The following is a 16,201-nucleotide window of genomic DNA, read 5'->3' as shown; positions in this document are numbered from 1 at the left end:
CCATTTCAGGACTTATTTCGAACATATATTTTTCTCCTCCAAAAGGGGGTGAAACTCACCCCTAGGGCAAAAGCACACATCGGCACAATATCAATTTTTTTCTATGACTTGTTAGCTATGTGTTTGCCAAATTTCATGTCAATCCAAGCGGTTCTTTAAAATTTAGAAATTTTGCAATATTTTACCTTAAAAAAACGTACTAACTCTAGAATACGTACCGATATAATGTGGATATAATTGAGGATTTTCCGGCACCAGTCCTACCTACAATACCAATCTTTGTTCCTGCCTTAACAGTAAACGAAATATCTTTCAAAACTTTTTCGTGAGAATTCGTGTATGTCATAGACACGTCTTGATAAACGATTTCTCCATTAGTTGGCCATTTTATATTATCTGTTCCAGTATTACTTTCACCTTCGATTGTTGTATACTCCATGGCTCTTTCAACGGACGTCATGCTGTTTTCCAATTCTGACCAAGCCGCTAAGCCCATGTGTACAATTCCACTTAGCATACCCGCTTGATTTAGAGTAAGGCCAACGTCTCCAGAATTTGTTCCTATTGAACAAAAAAATATTTTATATATATTTATATAAATAAGACGAATAAACTTTAATAGAAATAGAATATTAAGAAGTTTCAGCAAATAACGTTTGCTTTGATCTTGTATACAGAAATTTTATTTTAGGTTCATAATTTTGTTTTTGTCTCGATTATGCTAGAATTATTTTGATCATGATAATATAATAATGAGATCATTTGCTGATTTATCTGTATGTCTCGTTAGGAAATCAATGTAAGATTTGATGTTTTTTAATATACATCATTAATATACCTACATAATTTTTTAATCATCAATTTGATAGCTCAGAACAACTTCTACTCAATTATCTTTTATTACACATATTCCTTTTTCAATACTGCTCTGTATATATTTCTTTCGAGTTAAACATCCTAGTATTTATTTATTAAATACGCCTCTGTAGTGTATTTCTTTGTAAAAGTCCCTTCAGTCATCATCATCATGATTCAATCAGCTATTCCATCCATCGTCAGATGTAAGTCTCCCTTAGGTATGTCTATTAGTTTATGTTCGTTGTTTTTTTTTGCATCCATTCGTGGCCAGCCAATGGTTTGATGTCATCAGTCCATCTGATTTGAGAGCTGCCTTTACTTCTCACTTGTTGTAGGTCCCCATTCAACAAATCGCTTGGTCCGACGTTAGCTTCCATTCTCTCTATGTGTCCTGCCTAGATCCATTTTAACATGGCAATCTTTTGTATCAAATCTGTCACCTTTAGTCACTTAAAGTTTATGGACTGTGCTGTTGTTAAAGGCCTGTGTTTCATTTCCATATATAAGAACTGAAAATACATACTGATCAAAGGATTTTCCCTTCGTTGCATTTTCTTAACTCCCAAAAAAGTCTATATTTTCGTTAAATGTCTCTTACCTCATAACTCTTTCAAATTTATTACCTCATCCGGTCTTCATTTCAGATTCCTTTTTGGTAGATATATTATTTATACAATACTAGAATCGCCAAACTCTAAGCGCTAGTGAAACCAGATTTTCGTTTAAAAAGCTATATAACTTGACCCTTTCATACTTATTACAAAAAAATATTGTTTTTGGCGCCGATGTGTCGGTCGCCCTAAAACAAAAAATTGAAAGCGACTGTACTTGCAAATAAAAATTAGACCTGAGTTGATTTACCTCTAACACCCAAAGTACTACTTTATGCGTAGGTAAGTATTAAGTTAAAATTCCTTTTATGGTTATGAAGAAACAGTTTGAGCTATACAGAACTTTATTTTTTATCGTTCCTTTTTTACTGAAAGGTTTTAATAGTCGATCACAAAAACATTATATTGCTTCGATACAAATTAGAAAGCAAGAAAAAAAGATTTGCTTAAGATTCCTATAAATTTCTGGTTCTTTGCCGGTAAAAATTCACTCTCTCGAGCGACTAGCAGCATTGTGTTGATACATAAAAAAATAAACTACTTACCTGTATCAAAAAATAAAAATCTGACTATCACAGTGGTTGTAAATGCTATTGAAGATATTTCCATCAAAAACGAGAAAGCGGCCTTAGCGCATATTGATGTGTAGAAGGCACTACTAAACAAATCTTGATGTCTATCGAATTCATTCTTTAAAATATCTTGTGCTTTATAAGCTCTTATCGTCGTCAAACCTTCCATGGTTGAGTTTAAATGGCCTACTAGTGGACTGCGAGCTATAAAGAAAATAGTAATTACTGTCTGTTACAATAGAATAGATTATTAATGTTATCGTTCATCAATATCAATACGTTTTGCTCTGTAGACCTTTCCATGTCACGACCTGAAAGATATTCTTTGTATAATGCAAATATGTCATCATCGTCAGCCGTTTTGGGTCCACCGCTTAACATAGGTCTACCGTAAATAATTCCATTGCATCCGATCTTGAGCACCCTGAATCCAGTTGTTCTGGATGCGTTTGATGTCATCCAACTGCCTTGTTGGAGGACGTCCTTAATTATAGACGGAGAGGCAGCGCTGAAAAATCTCTTTGAATTTACTAAAGCTAAATTTTTCACAGTTGATTACTGTGATTGTGTAGAGAAACATACTGCGGTCGGTCAAGCGAAACGTAGAACAGGGGTTACTGAGAGGGTATCAAAGTTGCTTTCCTACTAAGGTAATTAAATCCATGTACTAAGGCCGCACCTACATTGGATCCGTTTTTCTCCGATCAGATCAGATCAGATCAGATCCGATCCGATAGGCGGCACCTACATTGGATCCGTATTTCTCCGATCAGATCAGATCCGATATAGACCGATTTTCCGGCGAGGGTGCCTACACTGGTTCCGTTAACTTCCGACCACCGACCACCGACAATGAGTTCCAATGAAGATGTGTTAATGTGTTGGCTGTTGTTGGAAAATAACGTTTTTAAAGACGTAGAAAAAAACGTAGATAGATGCATAAATTTAATAAAGACAGATCTTCAGGAGAATTTAATATAAACAAAAATCTACGTAACTATCCTAATAAAAAGATTCTATTTTTTCGTCACAAGTATGTAAAATAATTCATGAGAAAAGAAAAAATACATTGATTTATTACAAACTAGCCTTGTGTTGGCACGTATTAAAAAATATTCTCATATAAAAAGATATAGTAACACATAACAGGTAGTATAATAATTGTACTTCCCGTTTTATCACAAATTGAGCAATAATAAACTTCGGTTCTCTTTGTAAGGTTTTATTCAAGATTATTTTGGCAATTTCAAAGACACGTAGTACCCGTTAGAATTTTATAACCAAAGTGAAATTGACCATCCCAATAAAACTATTTACCTAGAGGGACAGAATAGGAAACAATAATTGTAAGACAGAATAGGAAACAATAATTGTTTCCTATTCTGTGCTAGAGGTATTAAATTTTATACTTAAAAATAAAGAGATTTTGTAAACCTTATATTCAAGACAACATTAAAAAATATCTATCTTGTAGAGACACATATTAAGATTTGGAAGCTATTTATTGTTGATTTATTTCACGAAATAGTTCAAACAAAAAATTAAATTACTTGTATGCAAAAACCGGAATGAAACCAAACACTTATCGATGAAAATAGGAGAAACTACTCCCGACGTCGGCCGATATCGGATCTGATCTGATCTGATCGGATCGGAGAAAAATGGATCCAATGTAGGCACCGCCATTTAATACTATGGGTTTATTTTTTAATCCGACGTCGGCCGACGTCGGATTTGATCTGATCTGATCGGATCGGAGAAAAACGGATCCAATGTAGGTGCGGCCTAAGGCTGAAAATCAGTACACACATTCTAAATTGAATATAAAGAAAAGTTATTATAGTCGGTCAGAGCATTGAATAACCTTGAATAACCTAAAAAATCGAATAACTTTTGTATTTTAGGTGCATTTTTTTCTAATTGTGTAAATAAAGCAGTTTACAAGGGGGTCAAAATCTAGTGAATAACCCTATACATTCATTGGGGCCGACCGACCGGCTCTGTCCCGTCATACAGCTGACCGACTATAATAATTTTTATTTATATTTAATTTAGAATGTATGTACTGATTTTCAGCCTTAGTAAATGGATTTAATTACCTTCGTAGGAAAGCAATTTTGATACCCTCTCAGTAAACCTTGTTCTACGTTTCGCTTGACCGACCGCAGTATGTTTCTCTTCACAATCACAGTAATCAACTGTGAAAAATCTAGCTTTAGTAAATTCAAATAGATTTTAGATAGGTCTCCCTAGACCTAGCTAACATTAAATTTAACCCTCTATACCAGTGGTGCTCAGACTTATACTGTGTGGGATCTACCACATAAACTGGAAGCATCCAGCGATCGACTGCTAGTAAAAAACAACAGTTTTGAAAATAGAAATCTTTGTTGCACATTTCTATTTGATAAAAAGTTGTAACTTCAGAGAGTTGTAATTAAAGTCATGTTTTTCATCCTAATTTTATTGGGATGTTGATGCATGGCACTGCATAATATTCACAAGATTTTCATATGATGGTACAGAATTATCGAGGGCCAGATGCAAGCATGATGAAATATGGGACTGCATAGCTACACTGATGAAGCATAAGAGGCAGAAATAGCTATCTGTAGATGGTGGTCCAACTCTGAATCAAATTAAAACAAAACTGCCTTTCCCCCTTGTTCTTTTTTACTCAGATTCTTGAGTACTCGAAACTGTCTTTCGGCACTTTCTCCTAGACGAAAAGGGAGTAGATACGTGACCATTGTCCTTTCTACTTTCTTCTACGTTCGTCGTATCCATGCTTATAAAGCCGGAGATTCAGGATGTAACCAGAAAGCAGTTTCTTTCGACGAAAAGTCTTGGATTTAAAATATTGTTTATTGTTTTATTTCAATTATTTTAATTGTTTTATGTAAACTTTGCATATGGGTCTTTTCGTCGTCTTCCTAGTTTTACTAGAGATGTCGCTGTTTTGCGTCTCAAAGGTGAAATTACTGCATCACGGTGATTTCCCTTAAAAGGCACGATTGTTGATTTTTGTTTCAGAGATCTCCAACTCTGAATCAAATGAAAACAAAACTGCCTTTCCTCCATGATGAGATATGTTAGTCAGTTAGCCGATTATGATACTTTAATTTCACTACCTTCATTTGGGAAAATGCAGACTCACACAAGTACGTTGATCCAAAGAATGCTATGAGCTTCAGAGCTATTTGCCTCAAAGATGGATATTTGTTATACGGTATGAAAGACCAAAATTTCTTATCAGGCGCTCTGGACTTAAGGTGTATATAAGTATCCGAAATTATTTTCGGTGCCTCATTTTGGAAGGAAATGATCTCCATATTGAAAGTAATTAATATTTCAGTGGCAATTTTTTCCAGGTCTTCACAAGAAAATGGATTAGACATGAATGTTACAATATCTGTCAGTTTCTTAAAACCAGCCAAGCATCTTTCAAATTCGCCATGAACTACTTGCATCTCCGTCTCATAATAAATATAATTCAAATGGGCGGTTAACCTTTTTTCAACGATAGAAATTTGTTTAAATTCTTTCTGTTCATTTGATTAATCAATAATAACAATTTGTTGACAAAGGAATGTACTGCGCTCATCATATCGATAATGGTTATTTTTACCCTGTATTTCCAAATTAAGGAGGTTCAAATGATTTGCTAAATCTGATACGAAAGCCAGATCACTGAGCTTTTCGTTTTGAAGTAAATTTTCCCTCGTTCTTCTAGGAAAGAAATTATTTCGGGACTAATTATTTCAACCACCTCACATATGTATGCAGAAGTAAATTAGTGTCCACATGTTTTTCATTTGTATTTTTCCCGTGAATCGCGATCGACTTCAAAAACTTTGGCGATCGACCGGTCGATCGCGATCGACTCTTTGAGCACCGCTGCTCTATACATATGGTTAACAAAATACTTACTAGCTGCTTCAAGTCGTTTTAAACTTCTTGATGTTCTAATATAAATACTTCGGAGCAATAATGAAAAAACGGCTAATACTACCGCTGGTATAATAAATTTCCAGTTTATTGTTGCTATTAAACCTACGACACCAACCAAATGAAACAAGGCCTGAAAACAAAAATAAATAATATGCCAGTAATGAAGTTAACAAATATACAGGGTGTAACAAAAATGGTTCTATTAAACCTAACTTACCTTAGTACAAATGTGCACATAAAAAAAGATACAGCCCTTTGAAGTTTCAAAATGAAAATCGATTTTTTTCCATATATTGAAAACTATTAGAGATTTTTTTTATTGAAAATGGATATGTGGCATTCTTATGGCAGGAACATCTTAAAAAAATAACCAAATAAAATCCAAATAGAAATTTTATGGGATTGTGTTCCGTTAAACCTCCCCAAACTTTTATGTACGTCCCAATTAAATTATTATTGTGGTGTCATTACTTTAAAAAATGTTTTTAAAACTTTTTTGCTTCTTAGTATTTTTCGATAACCCAGTTTTTATCGATTTGCGACTTCTTTTTTAATATGTTTACATAAAAAATTTTATGGGGGTTTCGTTTGTTTAAACCCCCCAAATATTTCTGTACGTTCCAATTAAACTATTATTGTGGTACCATTAATTAAACACAGTTCCTTTAAAACTTTTTTACCTCTTAGTATTTTTTCGATTAACCACCTTTTATCGAGATATGGCTTCTTTTTTAATAGGTTTCAAAATATAGCTAAAAATGTAAATCATAAAAAATAAATTTTCAGATTATTAACAGGTCTCTATAAATCGTACTTAACCATAATATACAAGTATGTAGTGGATTCGACAAAATATTCAAAATATCTAGATAAACACTGGCTTATCGAAAAAGTACTAGGAAGAAAAAGTTTTAAAAATATTGTGTTTATCTAAGGGTACCACAATAATAACTTAATTGGAACGTAAGTACAAAAAAGTTTGGGTTTGTTTAAGGGAACAAAACCCCATAAAATTTATATGGGGTGTACAAATTTCACTGTTATATTTTTAATATGTTCCTGCTATAAGAATGCCACATATCTATTTTCAATAAAAAATCTCTAATAATTATCGATCCTATTGAAAAAAATCTATTTTCGTTTTGTAACTTCAAAGGGCTGAAACTTTTTTTAGGTGCACATTTGTACTAAGGTAAGTTAGGTTCAATCGAACTATTTTTGGTCCCAGAATATGTGGTACTACTACACTTTAGAAGACCAAAAATAAGCATTTTTTCAAGAATTTTTTTCTCAGAACCTTTATTAAAAATGAACATAAGACTTCTTCCACATTAATAGATAACTCGTAGAGAGTACAATATTTTTTTTTCATTTATGCACGTACACTAAGGGTAGAGGGGGCCAAAGTCTAGGCCTCGAAAAAAAGTAGTTGCGATAGCGGACAGTTAATCTCAGGATTGGGATCTCTGAAACAAAAAAAGCGTACGGCATTTGAAAAAGGAAGATTTCTTACGTGACAATTTACAACCGTTAGCAAAAAACTCCGCAAAAAAAATTTTACAAAAAATTTTTGTTAAAAAATCGCCCTTCTTTCTTTTTTTTTTCATGGTTAAAAAATATTTATTTTTTGATCAATGTTTGGTAAATTGTCACGTACGAAACCTCCTTTTTTGAAATGTCGTACGATTTTCTTGTTTCAGAGATTATCTGTCCGGCATCGAAACTACTTTTTTAGAGGTGTCGACTTTGGCGCCCTCTATAATATTAGTGTATGTGCATAAATGAAAAAACATATATTTTTGTACTCTCTAAGAGTTAGATATTAATATGTAAAAATTTTTATGTTCATTTTTAATAAAGGTTCTAAGAAAAAAATTCTTGAATAAAATGCTTATTTTTGGTCTTGTAAAGTGTACTATGGTTTAAGAACGTTACGCTTACGGAGATCAGTATTGCCAAACCTCTCACGCACTGGTGGATACTCGACTGCCGATATACGATTCATTCTAGTCAGTTCAGCGTGGCATCGGCGCGCTTCTATCGTTCATAAGAAATGCATGGGGCTATCTCCGCAATGTTCTATTCTATGAAATGCACATTATTACGTTAATTTACGACCTGCATTTTATATTACAGGTGAACCAAAATAGGAATAGACGTTGCACCCTAGCAAATTTCAAATTACGAAAGAGAGAGCTTAGTTGATCGATAGCTGCTTAACTGTTTATGTGGATACTTTTACTATAGGGTCGATTCGAGACGTTGACAAGTTTTGTGTAAAAGCTCAATTTTTAATAATATTGATTTTGAATTTTCTAATTGTTCATTTAATCTAAAAATAGATCGAGAGTATAAAGTGAAGAGAAGGAAAATTTTGAATGCTCAAACTTGTGAAATAATACACTCTGTGTTGAAATTAGTTCAATAAGAAGCAGCTTCTAATAAAGCTATAAAAAATTTCGAGAGCATGTGGCTAGTATGACAGTATGTACTATAGTACTGGTGATTGGATCACTATTTTAATAAAAAGAATATTAAATAATCTCAGATCATTTTCGAGAGATTTTGTGTGTAGCATCCAAAATATTGCAAAGGAGGGCCGCGAAATGTAGCAGGAAAGTATTTGGTTATTGTCACTCCTAATACGAGACGAATTATTCAAAAATAAAATTACAAACATCTGAACAGGGTCTGTTACGTCAGCAAGTTCTTCTTCTTCTTTAAGTACCGTGCCCAAATTTTTAGGCGTGGGTAGCTTCCATAACAATTTGCCGATATCGTTCTCGATCTTGTGCGGCATGTAACAATTGATCTGCTGATAAGCCAGTCCATTGACGAAGGTTTCGGAGCCATGAATATTTCTTTCGACCAATTCCTCTTTTTCCGTCGATCTTTCCATTGAGTATTAACTGCAGCATCCTGTATCTGCTACCTCTCATTATATGCCCCAGATATTCAAGTTTTCTCTTTTTTATCATCTTCATTAAGTCACCTTCGCCTTGACCTACTCTGTTTAAGATTTCTCTGTTTGAAATGCGTTGAACCCAAGATATTCTGAAGCAAGTTAGGTATTATTAATTTTGATTATAAAGGAGGTACAGAAAGTAGGTATGCATTGGGAAATTAGGAATCTCGGGTTTCGTTGGAAAAAGACAGAAAATAATCGAAAACTATTGACTTAAAAACATGATACAGTGATGAGCGCGCTAATAACCGACAAAATAACGCAAAAGATGGACCAAATAATGCGGTATGAAATAAACAGAGATGAAACTAGTAGAGGTGGGAAATTATCGGTATAAACCTATAAAACATGACCACTTACAATAGTTTCCCAGCTTTAGACTTTAGCTTTTTATTTCTTTTCGACTGACACGTCGTCTGTTTAATATTTTTAACTTACCTAGTTTTTAAATAACAAAAATTTAAAAATTTAGGTATTATCATTATCTCATTAATCATATTCTTTGTTTTTGATTTATTTATGGACAGACTTGCTTCCAAACACACTCATTCTATTTGTTCTAACAGCTCCGTCAAATTTATTTACAATTAAAAAAAGTTAATGTGACGTTAACCACATACGTATGACTTGACTAAAGTCAACCAGCCCTTAGCTAACATCTAAAGGTGACAAACTATCGTAAGTGGTAATGCTTTATAGGTTAATACCGATAATTTCCCACCTCTACTATTTTCTTTTCTTTTTATTTCACAAGGCATTATGTTGTCCATCGTTTGCGTTAATTTGCCGGTTATTAGCGAACTCATCACTGTAGGAGATAACTACGATTATTTGAGTAAGTATTTAAGACATACTAAACGATTTAGATACGAAAAAATATTTTTTATTGTGTTTACTTATGAAACAAATCTACTTTCAAGCCTTAGTCGGCGAACATAGTGGAAGCGGTTTCCGCTTACGGTCAAACCGCGCGGACCCGCTTTTAAACGTTTTCAAAATGAATGCATGTCTTTAAATGTACACGAACATAGTCAAAGCAGGTTCGCGCGGACCAACCGCTTTAACCCACCTAACCGCTTTTACTCGAATGAGAATTTAGTTTTTTTCGCGCGGTTTTAATGTTTTAATGTTTGTACAATGAATAAGAAGACATTAATTGCTGCCGTTTTTGAAAGATCCCCTATTTGGGACACGAGGGAGAACGATATTTCACTTTCTTTCATTATCTTATTTTAAGTTGTGAAATATTTCAGTTTAGTCAAAACAGAATCAAAAGCAATCATATCGTCATCAGAAGACGAAATTTTGCTATAAGTTATAGACGCAACTGACAAATTTAACCGATTTATCTCGCTTTTACCCGTCTTCGCTGTGTTACCATTCCCGCGCGCGACAACCGCTCTGATTCGCGCGGTTTGCCCGTAAGCGGAAACCGCTTCCACTATGTGTGCCGCCGTCGCAGTAATAGTTGGATTGATCAAACAAACAGTGGACTTAAAAAACCCGTCTCCAAGGTCCAAAGTTTAATCAATTTGGGGATACGATGGTATAACTAAAAAATTATGTTGGAACGCCAAATGTAGATTTGTAGATTTCACTTTTAATTAGGTACCTATATTCAGGAATTATCGGATACTTAAGTACTTTAAAACATTTTTCCATAGAAGAGTGGAAACAAATTGAAGACAAAGTGAAAATTATTAATGATGATTTCATTTCAAAGGAACCAATATTTAAAGCTGCCGTATATTCATGAATTATTAAATTAGGTATTTAAAGATTTTCGTAGCGAAGATAACAGGTGGGATGAAGAGTTCGTAGGCTGACACATATAGAGCTATAGAGCACTAGTGGTATTAAATCCATTTGATTTTTAGTCAGCCCTAACCTTCAAAAGATGCGTGTGTAAATTTGAAAGCTGTCGAAAGTTTATGAGATCTAGTATTTTGAGTGAAGCAACTCGTGTTAGTTTAAAAAAATGGATAAAAGAATTTCGTGTCCTTAAAGTATTGCTTTTTGGCGAAGAAAAATACTGTTGAAGCCAAATCTTGGCTTGATAAACATTATTCGGACTCTGAACCCGGAAAATCAACCATTGAGATATGGTTTGCCAAGTTTAAACGAGGAGGAATGAACACCACCGAGGACGATGCATGCAGTAGACGCCCCAAAGAAGCTGTTACCAACGAAAACATCAAAAGAGTCCACAAAATAATTTTGTATGACCGTAAAGTGAAGTGGTTCGAGATAGCTGAGACTCTAAAGATATCAAAGGAACGTGTTGAATATAATATGTATTGTGCATGTCTAATCTTCGGTCTTAGTGGAGGTTGATCTTCAGTAATAGAAACACCAATAGCACTTAGATATGTTATTGATAGCGGACACCAGGGTAGTTACCCCGAGAGAACGTTGAGTACTGATGTGTGGCTTGTACGCGACTTAGTTGAAGACTCTATTTGATGCTACATATTGACTCTAGTGAATGAAGTTAAAGGCACTTCTGGCCTGGTTGAAGTGATTCTTGAGAATGATTCTAAAATGTATTATCTCTTGTTGGCAACATGAATTGGGTCATAGCCCACACGACCAAAAAACAAAGATTTTTAATTAGTCAGCTAAAATTATGTCCATTACCAAAATATTGTTTATAAATTGCAACAATTAAACAAATGAAATATCCCGCACATGTATAAATATGATAACAAATTGGTTCGTGTGATGTACGGGGTGATAAAAATATACTGTTCAATATCGGATATTAATTCTGAATATTTGGTATTGGACAGTGCATGAATATTTGGATATGCGAAAGCTCTGTGCAAAGTGGATGCTGCGAGAGCTCACAATCGATCACAAACAACAACGAATTCTGAGAAGTTTTAGAAGCTCTTCAATCGTAATAAAATCAAAATTTTGCGTCGATATATTACAATGGATGAAACCTGGCTCCATCATTGCATACCGGAGTCCAATAACCATTAAAAATTTTCCAATTTTAAATATTTACATGCAACTTGTTATAAAAAAATGATTCATGAAAACAATATTTCAAAAGAAATCGATCAATATTTGTGAGAAGCGTGGCAACTCTGTAATTTAAGTCCCGAATGAATTCTACATCCCTTCTCCGTTTTGCGCGCATCTCACGTCTATTCCTCTATTTATTAGTGTTAGTGTAACGGACTAAAACTTACATCAACCATGTGCGACATCATCATCGACAAATGTTCATCGACAATACTCAAGTCCTGAGAAAATCTGTTCAATATATTTCCAATGAAGAAACTGTCGAAAAATGCCATCGTGGAGTGCACGATCGATGTAACCATCTTTTTATGGAGGTTCACAGACGCTCTAAATCCTACCCTTAAGATGATGTAACGTTTTAGCAGTTCAACGAATGAGTAGCCGATGACCAAAATTGTGTACAAATTTAAGGACTTGGTGGCCTTTACTTCCAGCCGTCCAATATTCCGGATGACTTCAGCTGATATATTGTACGTGCTATTATAGTATATTGCTGTTTGGTTTGTTAAGTCAATGTCTTCGAAGTTTATTGAAGTATTTTTCAGATGTTTCTCTTTTAAACCTTGAATGGTCGACTTTTCGTTGATCCTAAAAAAATGTAAATTTAAATATGTTCACGCAAAGAAATCTAGAAACCAAGACATGTACACATTTGCAAAAAGCATTTGACAAGGTCCAGCACGATAAACTAATTAATATCTTAAAACTAAAGGACATTGACAGCTGCGATATCAGAGTAATTTCAAACCTTTACTGGAACCAGAAAGTGAAAATAAGGATTTAGGATCAAAAGTTGGAAAAAATAGAAATTTTTCGAGATATAATACAGGGCTGTATATTATCACCACTGCTTTTTAATATAGCAAAGCCGTCTTGAAAGTCTGATAAACATACTGGAACGGCTGAACGATAAGTGTACCATAAGTCCATTTTTTCCGAAAATTGTTTTTTGGTGTCATCTAGTAGTAGACGGTAAAAGCTACCGCCTGACAGTTCCCACAAGCATCATTATTTTTTTATTTCGAGCCAATTTCGCTAAACGAATTTTGCTGAAGTCCAAACGTTCTTTCCGATTCAGACGAATATTGCCTATGTCCGTGTTTCTGAAGTTGTTTTGATTGAAAACGTTAGAAAATGTAAGTAAATAAATATATTTGGACTATTATTTTTAATATGGATATAGTATAGAAGTAGAAAGTTTGCGTAAATATTTTGTTTAACAAATTTTGGTCAATTATGTATTGCATGGAGTTAGGCATCTTTCTCTCTTTTAAATTTTGTTCAAAAGTTTTTTGTCTCTCCTGTAAAATTTTCAATTTGTGACTTAGGCAATTTGAGCATTAGACCGACAATATATATGGTATTATATAAAATAAACTTAAAGAAAACAAAATTCATTGTCATTACAATACATCCAAAAAACCACGACACACTCCGTATTATTAATATCCAGATAGAAAGGGTAGACAAGGGTAGACAAGGACAGGAAAAAAGTTTGAGGATAAAGAGATTTGGTGGTGGTCAAACGAAGTTCAAGGAAAAATTAAATAGAAGGGAAAATTATATAAAAATAGCAAGAAACGAGCTCCGACACAGATCTTCAAAACTATATGGTGGCGAAAAAGGAAGCGAAAGTAGCAGTAGCAAAAGCAAAAGCAGAAGCGTATTCAAACCTATACGATCAACTTGATACCAGGGAAGGCGAAACGAAGATATTTATATAAAATAGCCAAACAGAGAGCAATGAAAGAAAAAGATTTTAATCAGATTAGATGTATCCGAGATGAAAATAATAAAATATTAGTTCACGAAAATGATGTCAAAAAGAGATGGAGAAAGTACTTTGACAGCTTATTAAATGAATAATTTGACAGACAGCCTGTAGAGTCAAATGAGACAGTAGCAGCAATGGTCACCAAAATAACAAACGAGGAAGTGGCTAAAGAGCTTCAAAAAATAAAGAAAGGAAAAGCGGTAGGACCAGATGATATTCCTGGGGAAGTATGGAGAGCATTGGGAGAGACAGGAACAAGGTGGCTAGCAGGTTTATTTAATATAATTATGGAAGTTGGACAAATGCCAGACGAATGGAGAAGCAGTATACTAGTACCTGTCTACAAAAACAAGGAAGATATACAACAATGTACAAACTACAGGGCTATAAAACTGCTTAGCCACACCATGAAAATATGGGAAAGAGTACTTGATAGACGGATACGTAAAGAAACCGAAATATCCGAGAGTCAGTTTGACTTTATGCAGGGCAGATCAGCAACAGATGCACTTTTCATTATAAGGCAGTTGATGGAAAAATACAGGAGTAAAGAAATAAACACTCATATGGTATTCATTGATTTTGAGAAAGCATATGATAGAGTTCCTCGAGAGATTCTGTGGTGAGCACTGAATAAGAAAGGAGTCCCTGGTGAATATGTAAAGATTGTGAGGGATGTGTATGAGGGAGTAACGACTAGTGTTAGGACAGGTGTGTGAGACTGATAAATTACATATGAAAGTAGGATTGCACCAAGGCTCGGTGCTTAGTCCGTATTTATTCTCATTCGTTTTGGACCAGATAACAGCGAAACTACAGGATAGCATTCCATGGTGCTTAATATATGCTGAGGATGTCGTGTTAGTAGGAAATAGTGAAAGGGACTTAGAAAAAAAATTGGAACAGTGGAGACAAGCTTTGGAGAAAAAAGGTTTAAATCTTAGTAGGACAAAGACAGAGTATTTGAAATGTTCATTTAAAGATGGAGTTACTACAAATAAAATGGTATCTTTGGATGGTGAACTGATTTTAAAAAGCAATAGTTTTAAGTACCTGGGATCGGTATTACAGAGTAATGGAGAAATAGATGGAGATGCATGCAGTAGAATTAGGGCTGGATGGATGAAGTGGAAGGAAGCGAGTGGTGTGCTGTGTGATAGGAAAATTCCAATGAAGTTAAAGGGAAAATTCTATAAAACAGCCATAAGACCGGCTATGATGTACGGAACTGAATGTTGGGCAGTGAAAAAGAAAGAGGAACAACGAATGCATGTGGCGAAAATGAAAATGCTTATATAGATGAATGGAGTGACAAAAAAAGGATAAAATAAAAAATAAGTATATTAGGGGAAGTCTAGGTGTGGCACCAATTGATGTCAAAATGAGAGAGCATAGGTTGAGATGGTTTGGTCATGTTCAACGTCGAGACGCTAATCACCCACTATGAAGAATTGCTGAAGTGCAGATTCCTGGAAGGAGTAGGAGAGGAAGACCAAAGAAGACGTGGGGGAGACGATTAGGCAGGATATGTTGGTAAAGGGGATTAATATTGATATGACCCAAGACAGAATTGTATGGAGAAATGCAATTAGGGAAGCCGACCCCGCATAGGGATAAGGCAAAGAGAATGATGAGAAAGGGTAGACAAATACAAAAATCTAAGGACACTGATTAGTCAAAATGCAGAAAAAATACAAGAGATTAAAAGCCGCATATAAATAGCAAGGGCAAAAATTTGTGAAAATGTAACATCTACCTAACATGTAGTATAGGCGTAATAATGGATCTAAGGATAAAGTTGTTGCGCTGCTACGTTTTTACAACTTTTCCCAACGGATCTGAGGCCTGGACATTGAAGCAATTAGAGATTAAGAAATTGAAAACCCTTGAGCGTTGGTTTTATCGAAAAATGCTACGAATATCATGGGTAAGTGAAATTAGCAATATTGAAGTCCTTGATAGGGTTAAATAGAAGCAAAAAAACTATACAGATAATAATTATTACGTGGTGGAAGCTTGAATATTTCGGTCATATTATAGTAAGAGGTACTCGTTCTAGCCTACTAGTTCTACTTTGATTATAGAGGGCAAATTAAAAGGTAAAAGAGATCTAGGAATAAGACGAACCTCCTGGTTACAAAATTTAAGGGAATGGCTTAGTCAAAGCTCTAACCAACTATTTAGAGCTGTTGTAAGTACAATAAGAATTGTCATGTTGTTATCTGACCTTCGATAGAAAATGGAACCTAATGCCTTCTCTACACATCGGCAGACGCGTCCGCGGATGTATCAAAACACGCTGACCACACATTTGAAGGGTCGTTCAGTCTTGGCATTGAAATCCTTTGATCTGTGCTGGAGAAACCGACAAGTATCGGATGTGCTGCAGATGCGTCTGCCGACGTGAAATACATACTTCCGCAGACGCATCTGCCGATGT

At 34.6% G+C, this 16,201-nt stretch overlaps 1 protein-coding gene across 3 annotated transcripts in view; it reads right to left on the bottom strand.

Annotated features, from left to right (window-relative positions):
- LOC114336537 (probable multidrug resistance-associated protein lethal(2)03659) overlaps positions 1-16,201 on the bottom strand; it is a 98,501-nt gene that overhangs the window by 10,793 nt on the left and 71,507 nt on the right. For all 3 annotated transcript variants that reach the window (XM_050645431.1, XM_050645432.1, XM_028286912.2), the window contains exons 8-11: positions 12,155-12,575; positions 5,972-6,122; positions 2,015-2,245; positions 219-561 (exon numbers count right to left, since the gene is read on the bottom strand). In XM_050645431.1, the coding sequence (XP_050501388.1) occupies positions 219-561; positions 2,015-2,245; positions 5,972-6,122; positions 12,155-12,575 (1,146 nt within the window). The remainder of the gene's footprint in view (positions 1-218; positions 562-2,014; positions 2,246-5,971; positions 6,123-12,154; positions 12,576-16,201) is intronic.

This window comes from Diabrotica virgifera, chromosome 3, assembly GCF_917563875.1.
Source record: "Diabrotica virgifera virgifera chromosome 3, PGI_DIABVI_V3a".
Classification (NCBI taxonomy): Eukaryota; Metazoa; Arthropoda; class Insecta; order Coleoptera; family Chrysomelidae; genus Diabrotica; species Diabrotica virgifera.
The sequence above is the reverse complement of the archived record's forward strand: the minus strand, read 5'-3'. Positions and strand labels throughout refer to the sequence as shown.